General features: G+C 36.8%; 2 protein-coding genes across 4 annotated transcripts in view; one reads left to right on the top strand and one right to left on the bottom strand.

Annotated features, from left to right (window-relative positions):
* The window catches only part of FGFR1OP2 (FGFR1 oncogene partner 2), a 29,104-nt gene extending 22,990 nt beyond the window's left edge, over positions 1–6,114 (bottom strand). For 2 of the 3 annotated variants that reach the window (XM_047740229.1, XM_047740232.1), the window contains exon 1: positions 5,976–6,114. The gene's annotated coding sequence lies outside the window, so the exon portion shown is untranslated. The remainder of the gene's footprint in view (positions 1–5,975) is intronic. The other variant, XM_047740230.1, reaches the window with a different exon arrangement.
* A 350-nt stretch (positions 6,115–6,464) lies between these two features.
* Positions 6,465–18,716, top strand: part of INTS13 (integrator complex subunit 13) — a 28,935-nt gene continuing 16,683 nt past the window's right edge. Inside the window, 7 exon segments of the mRNA XM_047740233.1 lie at positions 6,465–6,931; positions 7,896–8,132; positions 10,128–10,202; positions 15,050–15,252; positions 15,623–15,703; positions 16,959–17,049; positions 18,410–18,538. Of these exon segments, the coding sequence (XP_047596189.1) occupies positions 7,908–8,132; positions 10,128–10,202; positions 15,050–15,252; positions 15,623–15,703; positions 16,959–17,049; positions 18,410–18,538 (804 nt within the window). The 5' untranslated portion in view covers positions 6,465–6,931; positions 7,896–7,907.

The following is an 18,716-nucleotide window of genomic DNA, read 5'->3' as shown; positions in this document are numbered from 1 at the left end:
TACAAAAGACATGAACAACCAACAACGAGGTGGATTAATATCAACAACAGCAAAACACATTATTTTTAAGTGTGGCTAGGTCATCGCTAGGATATATCTTATCCTAGATAATAAAACAAACCTTAACAAATTTAAAAAAATTTGCAATCATACAAATTATGTCCTATGACCATAATGAAGTTAAACTAAAATAGGTAACTGAGAGATAAGAAAATCTCCAAACATCGGGAAATTAAAAAACACAAAAGTAATCCAGAAGTCAAAAAAGAAGTCTTTTTGGAAATCAGAGAATATTTTCATCTAAATAAACATGAAAATGCACACTGATAACTACAAAATGCTAATTAAGGAAACCAAAGAGGGTCTAAATAAATGGAGACACACTGTGTTCATAAATTGGAAGACTCAACATAGTACGGATGTCAAACTTACTATAAAGTTACAGCAATCAAGACAGCATGGTATTGACAGAGACAGAAGAGAATAGAGGTCGGAAATAAGTCTAAAGAAACATGGTCAACTGTTTTTTGAAAAAGATGTACAGACACTTCACAGGGGAAAGGACGGTCTTTTTTTTTTTTAAAGACTTTTTATTTATTCATTTGAGACAGAGAATGAGAGAGAGAGGTAGAGGGAAAGTGAGAAGCAGACTCCTCACTGTGCCAGGACCAGACTCGACTAAGGGCTCAATCCCAGGACCTGTAGATAATGACCTGAGCCCAAGGCAGAAACTTAACCATCTGAGCCACCCAGATGCCCAGGAAAGGAAAGTCTTGTCAACAAATGGCCACATGCCAAAAAATTAACCCCAACATAATTCTTACACTTTATATAAAAATTAACTCAAAGTAGACGATAGACCTAAATGTAAAATGAAAAGTGGAAAAATCTTTATGACCTGGGATTAGGCAAAGATATTTTTAGACAGGATATCAGAAGCTTGATTCATAAAAATAAATAAATAAATAAATAAACTAGACTTCATCAAAACTAGAAACTTAAAAAAAAAAAAAACCCAGAAACTTCTGCTCTGGGAAATGCATTTTAAGACAATCTGAAAAGACAAGCTACAGACTGGAAGGCAAAATTTGCAAATCACATATATGACAAAGGGCTTTATCTAGAATACATAAAAAACTCTCAGAACAAACCTTAAGAAAATCATCCAATTTTTAAAATAAGCAAAAGACTTTAACACTTAACTAAAAAGATATAAAGGTGGCAAATAAGCACATGAAAATACGTCAGCATCATTAGCTATTAGAGATATGCAGTTAATGAGATCCACTATTCCCCTATTAAGATGGCTAAAATAAAAAGTACTGACATTTCAAGTGCTGCAAGGATACAGTATGACCGCAACTGCCATACAATGCTGGTGACAATGGAAAATGATATGGGTATTTCAGAAAATGGTTTGGCAGCATCTTACCAAGTTAAATATCTAGAGCTAGATATGGTCTTTATGACCTCGCAATACTACTTTGGGCATTTACTGTAGAGAAATGAGTGGAAAAGCAAACTGTAGTACAGCAATATATGGAATGTGGTACTGATACAGACAACAATATAGATGAATCTCAAGGGCATTAATGCTGAGTGAAAGAAGATAGTTTCAAAATGTTACATATTGTTTCCATTTACCTGGCACTGCCAAAAAGACAAAACTATAATGCACTTCCTGTCCCCAAGGTTTTGCCTTTGTCATTAATTCATCTGGTTGTTATTTGCATGTATGGTATAAGCTATCTACTTATATTTCCTTTGTCTTATGGGGACAACTAGTTGTCCCGGTCTCATTTATTATATAATACATTTTTCCAGTACTGAATTTTTTCCTATTGAAATATATTTGACATATAACATTATGTAAGCTTAAGGTGTACAACATATTGATTTGGTATTTATATACTGTAATATGATTGCCATTGTAATGATAATTAGCATCTCTATTATGTCACATTATTTCTTTCTTATGGTTGGAATACCCCCACTCATTTTAATGCCACATATGTTTTTTCAATAAATGGATGGGTATGTTTTTGAGCACTCTACTCTACCTCTGGGTCTTTTTTATCTATCTCCACATCAATACTATGTTGCCTCAACTGTTATAGTAGTAAAATACACCCTTACTATCTGGCATGGCAAATAACCCTCTTCTTTCAAAATTGTTTACTTATTCTTAGCTTTCTCTTAAACCTAACTCAATCCAAATGTACCTCTGGGGCACCTGGGTGGCTCAGTCAGTTAAGTGCTGGACTCTAGATTTCCCTCCAGGGCACCTGAATGGTAACTCTTGATTTTTGGCTCAGGTCATGATCTCAGGGTTATGAGATTGAGCCCTGCATCAGGCTGGGGTGAAGCCTGCTTAAGAGTCTTTCTCTCCTTCATCCTCTGCCCTTCTCCTCCTCTAAGAAAGAATTGGAAAACAACAACAACAACAAAACCAAAACCAAATGGACCTCCAGAGCACTCTAGATCAAACTGCTAGGTATTAATTTTAATTAATTCAAATTGTTGGTAGATTTCTAAACCCAAGGAATACTACCTTATTTTCTTGTGGTCAACAGGACAAGTGTTATTCCCATTTCATCAAGGAAATAGACTCTGGGATCCCAAATGTAAGGAGCTGAATGGCAGTACATGCAGCAAGGAAGGAACCACGTTAGTACCAGAAATAGAATTTCTGATCCTGAGTCTAGCACTATACTTGGAAGCCTAGGTGGATCCTCAGGACCATTTATCTATAGCTATGTAAAAACCATCTGTCTCCCTGGGTGAAAAAACAAATTCCCTGACCTGCTTCACCATGGGATTTCCGAGATATTAGAAAAACTGTATATCAAGCCAGCAATAGAAAATAAAAGGGGGTGTAAATGAAGAAAATATTAAAAAAAACACCAAATTCCAAATATTTTCCTTTATAATTAATAAAAACCTATCATCCACTTTAAATAGGCATCACAGTTAATTATAAAATCAATTAATGTTTACGGACAGGTTTTTTGAAGTTAAAATTAACACCCACTTTAAAAAATCTTCTCTAGAATGCATAATGAAATACTGTCAAAATGGACTATATTTAAAATTTGCTTTACAACTATAAAAATATACCTATTCAGAAAAAGGAATTCTAAACATCAGGTAATTGAAAGCATAATTTTGTTAACACTTCAGAAAGATAGTGACACAGAGTTTCTAAGAATCTGCATGCTCATTTCCTGTATGTGAAACAACAGAAAATTTTAAAATATTTTATAACATGCATTTACTTTGCCACTTTTGAAAATCATTGTTTTCTCCCCCTTTTTTGGCTAGTAAGTGGAGTGGGAAGAAGACTGCTTTCCAAACTCTTTAACGATTGTTAAATATTTAAAAATAGACTCCAGTAAAAAAGGGGAATATTTTCCATTTATCTGCCTATTTTTACAGTGCTTGTCATAACTGGTCACGCTGCACTCACATTATTTTCTATATGTAGGTCCAAATTATAGGTGAAATTTTTCTAAAGTAGGTTTTCCCCTGCCTGCACCATATTCTCGCCCACTTTGCCACCCAAAGATATCGGCAGACTCCTGGCAGAGGATTCAGAACATTCTGCTGCTTATAAAAGAGAAACCACCACCCACTCAAGACAGCAACTGCCAGCTGTTTAGTTTTACATTTTGGTCAAGAAAAATTTAAAGAAATTCAAGTCACTCTTTTTTCTCTTTTAACCACAAATCTACTATCCCATAGCTGGACATACACAGAAATTATGACTGATGTTTATGACTGGTGACTACTGATACACCATAAATTTGTCTTTAAATATTAACAACCAAGTTTAGTTAAAAATTTTTATTGGACTGTTCAGGCAGGTACTGCAAATATTAATTAGTAGATAATATTAACAGATACATATTGAGGGGCGCCTGGGTGGCTCTGTCAGTTAAGTGTTTGCTTTTGGCTTAGTTTGTGATCTTGGGGTCCTGGGATGGAGCCCCACATTGGGCTCCCTGCTCATTGGGGAGTCTGCTTCTTTACCTCTCTCTCTCTCTCTCAGATAAATTTTTTTTAAAGATACATAAGGAAACAGAAAAATAAAAAGGCATAGTTATGGCTTTCTTAGAAACTTTTAATCTAAAGAGATCAAGAATGTATGTAAATTACATATGTAATTAAACATCTTATACAGACAATATATTATTGTATTTGAGAGCGCAGAAAATTTTCACAATCTTTGAAAATGATGGAAACAACATGTTTGGAGCTTTATGAAGAAGCTAAATTTTTAAAGTTGGAAAGACAGAATTTAAAAGGACACAGGAGAATTTTTTTTTTTTTTTACCTTAGAATTGTAGCTAAATATAAGTTGCCTATACTTATAGATTCAAACAGATATGACAGGTCAAGGAACTAACCTAATTTAAACCAGTTATTTATAACCTATGGGCCAAGGAGTCATTGGAAGAGTTACATGGATGTACACACACCAAGTATGATCTTTAGTCTAAAATATTTTTCTCACATATATAAATATTTCTCTATTTTTCAAATATAGACAGATACTAGTATAATAAAACATAAAATCATTTAAAAGCAGTTTTTTTCCATTATGCATAATCTTCATTAACAAATACTAAAAATACAATTGTGTTAGGGGTACAGAGTTTCTCATTTTCAAAACAGGTCAGGGGACTTTAGCTAACATATAATGTTCCTTCTGGCTCTAAAATTCTGTGATCTTAAGAGCACTAAGGACTCCTATTATGAATATTTAGAACTATTGCATTATAAATATGTATACATATTTACAAATGTATATACAAATGATGCCTATTATGTATATACAAATAATGCCTGCTATGCCCTTAAGCACTGGACTAGCTTTTGTTACAAAGATGAACAAGCCAGGATTTCAGACTTAATCTCAAATTGACACAAGAGACAGACACATGAACAAATAATACAGCCTAATAGATACTGCAGAAGAATCATTTCAAGTGCTCTGGGAGCACCAATGGTATTATTAATATCAGCTGGGTGAGTCTGAGAAGACAAGAATCTATGAATTGGGTCTAGATGGGTGAGGAGTGGGGTAGAGAGAAAGAGTAAGCATTCTAGACTGATAATACAGCACATACAAAGACACAGAGCTGAGGAAAGTGCCTGACATGTTTGGGCAGCCAGTTCTGGTATGGTCGCATATCAAGGTATTTGGAGGGAAAGCAAGAAGAAACTAAAATATAAAATGAACTGGAACAGATAGTTAAAGGTCCTGAAGCATATCATGCTTACCAATTAAGACTGAATTCCATTAGGCATAGAGTTAGGGGAAAAGTTTAAGGAAAGGAGTGATATAAACAGATTTTAGGATGATATCTCTATGGAAGGATGATGGTGGAGAAACAGTGTGTGTGTGTGCGGGGGGTGTTGGGCAATTGCAATAATTCTGGTGAAAGAAGGAATAATACAGAGCAGAGCGAGTGGAAATGCAGAATCCAGGATAAAGGTTTCCACTGGGACAGGAGAATAAATACTGGTACCATTATCAGAAATGGGATACGGAAGAAAAGCAGGAAGAAAACCAGGAGAACAGTAGCATTCCCTGGAAGACAGTTTCAAGAAAGAGGGAATAGTTCTACCCATGAAATATGCTGCAAAGCTGAAAACTTTAAGGGTCCCTCTTCCCTCCTCTCAATGGTAAGCTCCCAGGTGGGTTTAGGCAGGAAGAAAAGAGAAACGGAAGATGCGTCCAGACAAGGTTAGGGCCAGACTTCAAGAAACTTTCCGCACCTCAGAGACCCGGAAAGAGGAGCTTTACAGCTGGGGCCCGGGAAAAGGAAGTACCGCTCCAAGAAGCGGGAAAGGAGCCCAGGGAAACGGCGGGCAGCCAGTAGTTCCCAGAGATGTGAAGAACGACGGCGGCCCTGAGAAAGGAAACTTCAACTCCCTACGCCCGCTCTGTCCCTCGATTTATTTCCACTTACTCTGGTCTCAATCCCTCGCAGCCGTCAGTTGTGGCGTTACGACTCAAAGCTTCTGCTAACAGGAACCTACGCACCCAAGGGAAGAGACTCCTCTCGCCTCTTTAGCTTCTTCGGCCAGCAGACGCAGGACCCAGCAGGGACTGTCAGTTGAGGGGCGGCTGCAGGGGTCAGCGGAGCTCAGCCCCATCACTGGAACACCTCCACTGATCGCCTGCGACCAGAGCTCGCAGAGCCCTCAAACCTCGCGAGATTTCCTGCCTCACGTTGCCGGGTTGGGGGGTGGGGCAGAGCCAAGAAATTTATTCGAGGCTTCTTGCAGACATGCGCGAGAGGTGGGGGCGGTTCCCTTCTACGTCCCTCCCCATCAATCTACTCAGGCTTTTGCTTGCCTTCTCGCAAAGTGTCGCGAGTTTTGCCAGGGGAAGCCGACTTGGGTGGAGAGGCGAAGAAGGGGAGGCCGGGTGGGAGGGCCGTGCGCTTAAGGGGCCGTGGCTGGTTTAGCCGGTGCTGTGGTTGGTACTTCGCTGTTGGGAGGCTCTGAGTTCGCCCGGATCAATCTTCCCAAGGGTTATTGGGAAAATTAGCGGGTAGAAAATCTTGGGGTTCGGAGGCATTTTTTCTTGGCTCCGCCCTCTTCCTGTTCTGAGAGAGCTGGGCGTCTGGCCCACCGAGGGGGAAGGGCAGCTTGGCGGGGCTGAGGAAGAGGGCTTTGCGCACGCGCGAGTCCGAGTGTGTGTGAGTGTTTGTGTTCACGCGCACGCGCGCGCGCTCCTGCATTTAGGAAGCCTGGGACGGACCGGTGTGCTAGGAGATGAGCGGGGAAAGCATAGTCCCCAGTCTTTGGTACCAGACACTCCTGACTGTGCGCTGACCCTCCCCACCCAGCCAGCAGCCTTTTCCAGAGAGGCTGTGGTCCATAGCCTCTGTTCGTTTTCACTGCAGGACCAGGCACGAAAGTAAGCGAACCTCGATCCTGAGGTCTTCCCTATCCACTCACCTTGTACTTTCCACCCCCCACCCTCCAGCAGAGTGTGTTTAGGTTTCTCAAAGAGTTTGCATGAAGGGGAAATGCGTTTGAAAGCAGAAGAAAATAGCTAGATCGTAGAAAGTTCGTTTTAATGAACACTTTTGCTCTGCTTACCATGTGCTTTTTGAATGTGGATTGTCTTTTCACTGTAAGGTTTTATTAGCGAAACAAGGGAGTTTTTATAAGAAAAAGTTTAAAAGTTTCTCCTCCCCAGCAGTGTGGATGGTAGCAACTGAGTTTTTCTGTTCTACATGATAAATTACTGTGGTGTTACAAAAAGCTAAAGGGGAGACTGTGTATTTGGGGTCCTTATCCTAATGCGAAGACCCGATATGCAGTTGTCTTGGGACATGTTTATTTGGGGTTTTCCTTTTGCTGTCACTCCTCTTTCCTGTTAATTCTGGCCCACCTCAACCTTACTCAGAAGACTTGAGACTTTGGAGGGAAGTCCATACTGCTGACTTGGGTTAGTTTGAGGGTTTATATGTGATTGATGTCAGTTAGCAAGAATCATCAGAAGTGTATTTTAAGAGTATTTGTCATTTATTATGTTTGGTATTACGTAAGGGAATCAAGTGCAGTTATTTGTAAACATTTTTTTTCCTGACAATTTTAAGTTTATTCAAAAAGCAAAAAAATATATATGGACTGTAATTTTGCCTGTGACTGATAGAGTGACAGCTTAATATGGTGTAGCTTATCCCTCCAATTGATAGTTACTTTCTGGTCATGACCTCCTTAAATCTTGTCCTTTGTTGGATAAATTTTTTTGAATACTGATTATTCATGTTCCCTACCAAATCTTTTTGAGGAAAAAACATTAATTAGGAACAATTTAAGGATATTAAATGTCATATATGAGACATTTGGCTAATATATTTTATCCCTTACAGGTTAAAACAAAAATGAAGATTTTTTCTGAATCTCATAAAACAGTATTTGTTGTAGATCACTGCCCTTACATGGCAGAATCATGCAGACAGCATGTCGAGTTTGATATGCTGGTGAAGAATAGGACCCAAGGAATCATCCCTTTGGCACCCATATCTAAATCATTGTGGACTTGTTCAGTAGAATCTTCCATGGAATATTGTAGAATAATGTATGATATATTTCCTTTCAAAAAGCTGGTGAGTGTGAAGTACAAGCAAAATCATCATTGGGGGCGGGGGATGGACTTAACTGTTTGTTATATTTTTTACATAAGAATTTACTATAGTTTTGACTTACAGCTGTTTACTACTTTAAAAAATGTGGTATGTGGAACTCTTTTTGGGGATTAACATGCTATCTATATTTAATTAGGGCCAATAACAATTCTAATAGCTAACAGTTATGGAGCATTTACATGTGCCAATCATTTCCAAAGTGCTTCATATTTATTAACTTCTTTAATTCTCACAACAATCCTGTAAAGTATCTACTGTAATTACTGGGACAATATTCAAAGTATATAACGACCAGAATAGAATTGAGAATAACCATTGAGAACGTCGCCGGTCAAAGCAGAAGGGATGTTGGGTGTAAGCAATGTCAGATTGTGTTGGTAGATATCATCTGAATATCAGCTTTGTTTATTATTGCCATGTTGGAGATCTAGAAATTGAGGTAAACAGAAGAAACTTGTCCTGAGGCACACAGCTAGTTAGAGACAGAACTAGCATTGGAACCTAAGCAGGCTGGCTGCTTATAGTTTTAGTGGATGCACACTAATTGCTGCAGGATTTAGCCTTATTCAAAGAAAAACTCTTAAGAATGCTAAGTGGAAATTGCTTTTTTCCATCAGAAGAGAGATTGAGGATTGATAGATTCCAAATATGAAAATTATCTTCAGGTTTCATCATCTCAGCTGTTTTATTTTGGGAGTCATTTGGTTACCCACAAGTGGATGATTTGCTTTGTCTCATTTGGAGCAGCCTAGGCTGAGACCTAGCCAGTCTCTTATACTACCACAGGCAGGAAAGTGGCAGTAAGGCTGAATGTAGAGAATCTAATACATTCAGATATATTCCAAAGTAAAATGTAAATTGTTTTTAGTCCCTCTGCAAATTGTGCATGATGTAGGGTAAAAGAACATAAGGAAGATATGAGGGGAAGATAAGTAGTAATTTCGGATGGAGGCTTTGGTTTAAATTCTGGCATCATTAGCTACCACATTGTGACCTTGATCATATTGCTTAATTTTTCCAAACCTCAGCTTCCTCACATGTAAGCATAATACCTCTTTCTGTGATGTAAGATTTCAGTAAGATAATATAACTAAAATGGCTAGTAGAATATGTCCCTGTTAAAGAAGACTTCAGAGAGAAAACTACTTACCAAATATGTTAGGGATGCAAAACTCATATTTCATGGATAGTTAGAAAAAAGATCATGGATTAGATCATATAGTCCAGAGGAAAGAAATAGTCTTACGCTCCTTCAAAAGGGAGTAATCATCCATCATCTTATATACTTTCTAATATATCCTTCTAATATATCTATTATCATTTTTCTCCATAGTATTTTTTTGTTTGCTTTTTACTTTAGGATAAAGTCCAGATGGACTATTTTGACATTCAGTGCCTTTCGTGGTATGGCTACTACATGTTTCTCTGAGCCCATCTCCTACCCGTTTGCCTGGTGGGACCTTTTCACTCTTCTGAGGGTACACATTTAGAGGCCTATGCATTTGCTGTTTGCTGTACCAGGAATTCTCTATCCCCAGCTCCATCTATGGCTGGTTTCTTTTGGTCATTTGGTTTGCAGTCAGTTGCCAGTTCTGTAGAGAGCCCTTCTCTGACCACTGAACCTAAAGCAGCTAACCAATTTGGTTTTCATAGCATTTATCACTCACTGAAATTATCTTGTGCATTTACTTGTTTGGATTCTTCCTATACTGCCCTCTATCTTATCACTGCCCCCAAACCCCTGACTTACCCCATATTGTGAGTGACAGAACTTTTATTCGTTGCTGTATTCCCAAATCCCCAGTGCCAAGGATAGCACCTGGCATATACTAAGCATTCTAGAACTATAAAGTGAATGAATAAATCAGCAAGCCAGTGCTAGAGACTGCATATTAAATATGATATGATTGAGTGGAATTGGATGTGAATACTAATTATGTCTTTGAACTCTGTCAGGTGAATTTCATTGTGAGTGACTCTGGAGCACATGTTTTAAATTCTTGGACTCAAGAAGACCAAAATTTGCAGGAGGTATGGTTAGATTTTGAGCTGTAGCCATTTCTGAAAATTATCTGAATGTGGTAATAGTTTCTTGGAAAACAATTTGAAAGATTTTTTTTTTTATCAGTATACTATTTGCCTGTAGTTTTAAAACAATACTAAATGAAAAACAGCTGTCTTCACTCCAGTCTTTTCCCACTTCCTAGAAGCAAACTTTCAACTCTAGCTCATCTAGTATGTACTTCCGTATTTCTAAATAATGGTTTTTACTGCTATTGATAGAGTTCTCAATTTAAACTTTATGTTTTATCACTATTGTTAATGAAAATTTAACTTTAGCTTTCTTGTCACCCATGCTTACCCTCTTACCTTCCCTCATTTTCTCAGTGTTGTTATATCAGAATTTTTATTAATTTAGAATTGCATATTTGCAATGATATCTATATAAAGTGTTATTTACTGCTAAGCTAAGTAGTATATATGGGTATTTCCTTTCTCTTTTTTAGGTTTTATTGAGATATAATTGACCTACAGCTCTGTATAAGTTTAAGGTGTACCACATAATGATTTGACTTACATATTCTTTCCTTTTTTGTGTAACTTTTTGTTTATTGCTTCAATTTATCATTTCTTTTTTTTCTTAATTTGCTTTATTTTATGTGTATCTTGCTGCTTTTTCTCATGTCTCTATAAAACTTGTTAATATATAGGGGCGCCTGGGTGGCTCAGTGGGTTAAGCCCCTGCCTTCAGCTCAGGTCATGATCTCAGGGTCCTGGGATTGAGCCCCGCATCAGGCTCTCTGCTCAGCGGGGAGCCTGCCTCCCCCCCTCTCTCTTTGCCTGCTCTCTACCTGCTTGTCATTTCTGTCTGTCAAATAATAAATAATAAAATCTTTTAAAGAAAGTCCGTATTTTTATCATAAGTGTATAAGAAATTTAGCAGCTTGTTTTTTGCTTGAAATACTTCTTGGAACATAGTCTTTTGATCTAGTTTGAACTAGCTGCTTTCTAGGCCTGATGGTTTTTAAACATTATTTGTCTAAGGATATTGAGATTTGTGATAGATTATGTTCTTTGCTGTTGTTGAGTTGGGCGACAGACTTCAGTTTCCTGGCTTCTTTACTGATGAATATGAATATGAGAGATAGGCATTAGTGAAATATTTGAATACATTTTTTGAATGATTTCATGTTAAAATTTTTTTGTTAATGGATATCCTTCAATGGAAATAATTTCATCTAAATGTGTTATAAATGGAACTTTTTAAAAAAAATTATTTATGTATTTGTTTGTCAGAGAGCACACGAGTGCACAAGCAAGCAGAGTGGCAGGCAGAGGCAGAGAGAGAAGCAGGAGCCCGATGCAGGTCTCTATCCCAGGACCCTGGGATCTTGACCTGGGCTGAAGGCAGCAGCTTAACTGACTGAGCCACCCAGGTGTCCCGTAAATGGAACATTTTTAAAGAAAATGTGTTTATCACAGTGTTTGGTCTTAAAATGTGATTAGTGTTGTAATATGTAAACATATCTAAACTTTTATTCTTTTGAGGTAACACAGTCGTGGAGTGGGCTTTTATTGTTTTGGCTTTGCATTTATACTACTCCAGAGCATTCTTTATTCTTTCTTTACTTTAAAAAATAATGTTAAAGACTCTGTACATTCTCTCTGCATTTTCTTTTTGAAAGGGCATGTCTTTTTGCTTTACTTTTTTAAAGAGGTACTATGAAGGAAGCCTGAAGCCTCTCTAGTTGTGTCTGAATAAAAATCAGTACAAATTTGTATAGGTTTTCTTTACTTCACCTCTGCAGTGCTATAAAAGTTGTGCATTTGATAATGGTATGTATAGTAATGATAAGAGAATTGCTACTTCCCTCTGCTTTCTGAATGTGAAGGCACATTGTATCATGCTGATTGCTTTTAAATTGTGAACAGAAGGGGAAACTAGTTAGGAAGGCAACTATATAGCAGATCACTGGTGTTTAAGATTATATAAAATAATTGACATTTTGTATAAATTATGTATAATCTTGTTTGTGTTATCACATTTAATGTTTAGCTTTGGTTAACCATGTCACACCTTTCCCTAGTTATTGTGAACAATCATGAGTAACAAGTGAAGTAGATTGAAGACAAATTTTGGGGCTAGAAGGGTTGTAAACATCCTTTGCTTCGACTCCTTTCATGTGCAGGTGAAGGAACAGAGGCCCACGGGAGCCAGAGGTGGTTTGACTTATATACCTGGGTCCAGGGCTCTTTCTGTTACAGCACGTGACTCTATCCTATACATCTTAAATTTTATCACCCAAAATTGTTGGAGTTCAGACGTTTGGGTCTGGTTTTTTAGGCTCAATTAAATAAAGTTTGAAAGTATTGCACTAATATGGGACAGGTTATATTATTTTCACTTTCAGGTTAGGAGAGATTGACCAGGGTTACACAGTGTTTAAAGGCATAGCCAGAATTTCATTCCATCTCTGTCTGATTCCAAAAGTTAAGCCTGCTTTCTGCTACTTTCCCTAGGACCACAACATCCCTAAAAAGCTACTTTTTTTTTTTTTAAGATTTTATTTATTTGACAGACAGAGATCACAAGTAGGCAGAGAGGTAGGCAGAGAGAGAGGAAGGGAAGCAGGCTCCCCACGGAGCAGAGAGGCTGATGTGGGGCTCGATCCCAGGACCCTGAGATCTTGACCTGAGCCGAAGGCAGAGGCTTAACCCACTGAGCTACCCAGGCGCCCCGAGCTACTTTTTAATTGAGTTTCTCCTATGTACCAGGGACTTTGTATAGTCATTTATACACAGGTTTTTTTTTCTTTCTTTTCTGATTACTTTTCATGAATAGGTAATACTTACATAGTTTAGAAATTAAGTTTACATATATACATACACAAGTACTTATGTACACATATACATATGTGTATGTGTAGTAAAAGGTAGACCTTGAAAACTTTCCGGTTCATCCCCTGACCCAATTAGTGGTGTGCTTAGACCCCGGTTATACCAACTTGGGACAGGTGAATGTGTTCAACTCCTACCAACTTTGTGTTCAGTAAAGCTTGAAATCTGCCATGGTGGGAGTATTTTATTTAACCATACATACTGGCAAAAACAAGTTAGGACTTCCCTGCACCTCCGACTTCAGAGAGCTGATTTACCAGCAAATTACTGTTTATCCCCACCACTATTAGTTTTTTATGGCTCATTCCAGAGTGTCTCTGCATATACAAGCAAAGTCCTTCCAGTTTGTTCTCTTTCAAGATTGTTTTGGCTGTTCTCTGACTCTTGCAATTCTATAATAATTTTAGAATCACCTTGTCAGTTTCTACAAAGAAATAAGCTGGTATTCTGACATGGATTAAGTTTAAATTGTAGTTGAGTTTGAGTAATGTTACTATTTTAACAATATTGTCTTTCAACCCAGGAACATGGGATGTTTTACATTCAGTTAGATCTTTCATTTCTTTCAACAGTGTTTTGTAGTTCTCAGGGTATAAAATTTGCATTTCTTTTTGTTGATTTTTTTCCAGAGATTTTATTCTTTTTGTGCTATTATAAATGGAATTGTTTCTACATTTTTGGGTTATTCATTGCAAATGTGTTGCAGTACAATTTTATTTTTAATTATTGATTATGTATCCTGCAAATTGCTGAACTTGCTTATCATTTCTAATAGTTTGTTAGGGGGTTCCTTATGATTTTCTACATACAAGATCATGTAGGGGCGCCTGGGTGGCTCAGTTGGTTAAGCATCTGCTTTTGGCTCAAGTCATGATCCCAGGGTCCTGGTATCGAGCCCTGCATTAGCTCCCTGCTCTGCAGGGAGCCTGCTTCTCTTTCTCCCTCTCCAGCTCCCCCTGCTTGTGTGCTCGCTTTCTCTTTTTTTCAAATTAATAAAAAAATATATATATTTTTAAAGATTTTATTTATTTATTTGACAGACAGAGATCACAAGTAGGCAGAGAGGCAGGCAGAGAGAGAAGGGAAAGCAGGCTCCCCACTGAGCAGAAAGCCCGATGTGGGGCTCGATCCCAGGATCCTGAGATCATGACCTGAGCCGAAGGCAGAGTCTTAAACCACTGAGCCACCCAGGCGCCCCAAAATATATATATTTTTAAAGATTTTATTTATTCGACAGAGATCACAAGTAGGCAGAGAGGCAGGCAGAGAAGGGGAAGCAGGCTCCCCGCCGAGCAGAGAGCTCAATCCCAGGACCCTGGGATCATGACCTCAGCGGAAGGCAGAGGTTTTAACCCACTGAGCCACCCAGGCGCCCCAAATAAATAAAAATCTTAAAAAAAAATCACGTCATCTGTAACATAGAGATAATTTTACTTCTTTCTTTCCAATCTGGATTCCTTTTATTTCTTTTTCTTAATTGCCCGGGCTAGGACCTCCAATATAGTGTGGAATAGAAGTGATGAGAGAAGACAGCCTTCTTCTACTCCTGATCTTAGAGGGAATATGTCCAATCTTCACTATTAAGGATGATGTCATCTATAGGTTTTTCGTTGGTGCCATTTTCTGCTTGAGGAAGTTCCTGTCTATATCTAGTTTGTTGATTGTTTTTATCATGAAAGGTCCTGGATTTCATGAAATGCTTTTTCTGTGTTTATGAAGATGATCATGGGGTTTTTGAAAAATTTTATTGGTATTTACGTTAATTGATTTTCAGATGTTAAATCAACTTTGCATTCCTGGGCTATAAGTCATGGTGTGTAATTTGTCATTTTATATGTTGCTGGATTTGGTTTGGTGGTATTTTGTTGAGGTTATTTGTGTCCATATTTGTAAGATATACTGGCTGTAGTTTTCTTGTGATGTCTTTGTCTGACTTGTACATACTCTTGTCAACATAATCATTTTCTCTTTTTCTTCAGCTCATGGCAGCATTAGCTGCTGTTGGGCCTCCTAATCCACGAGCAGATCCAGAATGCTGCAGCATTCTGCATGGTCTCGTTGCAGCAGTGGAAACCCTGTGTAAAATTACAGAATACCAACATGAGGCTCGTACTCTACTAATGGAAAATGCAGAACGTGTTGGAAATAGAGGACGAATAATTTGCATTACTAATGCAAAAAGGTGAGACATTAATCACAATAATTCTTTCACTAAGGGAATTTTAATGTCTTATTACCGTTTTTATTTTAAAAAACAGGGACAGCATGTTCGTGTTTAGGCATATCTCATGTTGCCTTTCTAATATTGAAGCCGTATTTATCCAGTTCTAAAATACTCATTTCAGTGAAATCTACTTAGATTGTCATCATATAGGTTAATTTGACTTTTTTTATCATTAGTTTTTCAGCTGATTCTTTGGTATTGTGAGTGAACATGCTAAAGACAGTTCTTATTGAAGTAATTTTAAGTGCTTATAACAAGATACTGCAGCTGAATAGTGTGTTTAATTTTTTTCACTGTATACTCAAGTTTGTTCTTTTTTATACCATAGTGATAGTCATGTACGAATGCTTGAGGACTGTGTCCAAGAAACAATTCATGAGCATAACAAGCTTGCTGCAAATTCAGATCAGTGAGTATGATCATAAGTGAAATAAATACTCCATTTTATAGTCCTGTGTTTCATTATAATTATTCCAATGATTATAACGGTAATTGGTAGCATTCCCTTGAATTCTCCACTGGCTCTACAAATTAGCCAAAAAATGTATGTTTGATCAGAAAATTTTTCCATTTTCTCTTTCATGTTAAAATTTTACTTTTTTTTCGATAGGAAAGGTGATCAGAAGGGTAAAATAATACATACATTTATAAAGCATACTTATTTTGATGGCTTGCTCTCATGCTTTGTGTTATAAACTTGTAGTTGGTAGCATTATTTAATATGTACCAAATCAAAACATAATAACTAATTGCATTGTATGAATTTTTAAAAAGGATTAAAGCTGGGGCACTTGGGTGGCTCAGTTGGTGAGTGTCCAATTCTTGGTTTTGGCTCAGTTCATGATCTCAGGGTCATGAGATCAAGGCCTGCATTGGGCTTGGCACTGAGCATGGGGTCTGCTTAGGGTTCAGGGTTCTCTCTCTCTCCCTCTGCCTCTTCTATCACCTCCCCTTCACTCACAAAAAAAAAAAAAAATAAGTAAATAAAGCTATTAAAGACATCTTTAGGACAGTTGCAATGTGGAGTTTATATTTGAACTATTACTAATTTTCTTAATTGAAGTACTGGTATTATTGTCAATGAGTAGGATTATTTTCTATTATTATTACCTGATTTTGTCCTTAAAAATCATTAGTTTTTTTGTGTTTTTTTTTTAAGATTTTATTTATTTATTTGACAGCCAGAGATCACAGGTAGGCAGAGAGGCAGGCAGACAGAGAGGGAAGCAGGCTCCCTGCTGAGCAGAGAGCCCGATGCGGGGCTCGATCCCAGGACCCTGGGATCATGACCTGAGCCGAAAGCAGAGGCTTTAACCCACTGAGCCACCCAGGTGCCCCAAAAATCATTAGTAAAAGAGAAACAATATACAATATATTCATTTTCTCTGTGGCGGTTATCTATTAAAAATTATTCCTGATTATAAGACATTTTCCTTTATTTTTCAAACACACAAGAAAGTACCATTTTTGCATTTGTAGTAAATTCATATTCGTATTAGTACAGCAATTATATGGTTTTTCTAAATATTTAGCTTTTATGTTAACAGCAATATCCGATTATAGAGATACACTGTTTTGATATATTAAACTTTCAATAGTTTACCAACCTGGATTCTTTACATACTGTGTATTCTTATATTCTAAGTAAGAAGTTTCTCTTTAAGTCTCATGCAGATTCAGAAGTGTGAGCTGGTCTTGATCCATACTTACGCAGTTGGTGAAGATAGCCTTGTATCTGATCGTCCTAAAAAGGAGGTAAGTGTGGAAATAATGCAAGGAAAGATCACTGTTATTTATTAATAAGAATCGCTGAGAAGGGTTAGCATAAAAATGATCACATTGCCAACATTTTCTGCCAAGATCTTTAGAGTTTCAAAGCAATCTCTGTGGCAAAACACTTAGGTTGATTCTTTATGTTGTAATCATAGATGTTAAAATGTTTTCTGTTTTGCTTGCCTGTTGAAGTTTAAATGTGTTGCAAAACCATACATAGTCTGTATTGTTCCTAAAATTTCAGTTACTGTAATGGATTTCAGTTGCTTTAATGACTTTTTATTATATAAAAATCTATTTTTCATCATTAGAAAGGCAATATACTTTTTAACAAAAATAGACTCCGATAACAAATTAATTTTACTTGTCCAGAGGACAAAGCTAAAACTAATTTTTAATCTTCATTTTACTTTTTAAATAAATTGGAACAATTTTAAAGGGAAAAGCTGAGTCTGCTGATTTTTAAATGGATTGTATCACATAATATTCTCCATCAGTGTTGTGTTTAGAAAATAGATGTATGGATTTATATAGTTATATTAAATGTGTATGTTCTTATGTTCTGGTTTTCATTTAGCCTTAATTTATATAAACATGGGAAGTATTACCTTACCCAAGTGTTTGACAGTTAAGTGGTATTTTTAGGTCATTAACTCTATCATTGTGTTTTTAGGTGGTTTCCAGTGAAAGCACCCCCCCTTTTTTTTAAAACTTTTTTTCTGCCTCTTTTGATAATGTGGCCGCATGTTGGCTTTATTTTGTGATAACTAAAAATTTATTTACACTAAATATTATACCCTGGACTGAGTGAAGGCTTATATAATCTTGTAAGTAACTTTTGGTAGCCTAATTGCATTAATTGGTGATGAAATAATGATGTTTATGGCAATTTCCACATTCTTTATTATAATAAGTAATTTTAGTTACAGGGCTTTTTCCTCTCCACAAAATTAATTGTTTTTCTATAGTATTTCTCTGGACCATTTCAAATCATTTTGCATATAGATAAATAGAAGTAAAAACTATAAACTAAGATAAATATTTAAATCAAAGACTATTCCACTCTTAAGTTTCAAGAGAACAAAGACTTTGCCTATTTGCTACATCTTTTAATAGTTCAGTTTCTGGCACATAATGCAGTAACTTCTTAGTCTTTATCTGTTGAGTGATTGAGTGTATGAAAATTTTTTGCTAAAATAATGATCATAGTTAATTTATGGGCCTTTTTAATTTTTCTAAATTCTAAAAAGTAAAAATACTTATATTCCCATCTGTAAACATATTGGCACTAGGTCACACTATATTAATGTTTTATGGGTTTTTTTTAATACTTTTTTTGTAGTTATCTCCTGTTTTAACCAGTGAAGTTCATAGTGTTCGGGCAGGACGGCATCTTGCTACCAAATTAAATATTTTAGTACAACAGCATTTTGACTTGGCTTCAACTACTATTACAAATATTCCAATGAAGGTAGGCAGCTCCTTTTCTTGCTATTTTGAAAGCTCTGCTTTGCTTTTTAAATATTTTTTTGACATGTATTGTTTATTTTAATTGAACCTTAACTTTTTCTCCCCATATCATATTTTCTGTTTTACTAGCCCACATTCAGTGTCTTTGACCAGGTCAGTACATAGTGAAAAGCAACAAG

This window comes from Lutra lutra, chromosome 8 (genome assembly GCF_902655055.1).
Source record: "Lutra lutra chromosome 8, mLutLut1.2, whole genome shotgun sequence".
NCBI classification, from domain to species: Eukaryota; Metazoa; Chordata; class Mammalia; order Carnivora; family Mustelidae; genus Lutra; species Lutra lutra.
Note: the sequence above shows the minus strand (reverse complement) of the source record. Positions and strands in the feature narration are given on the sequence as shown.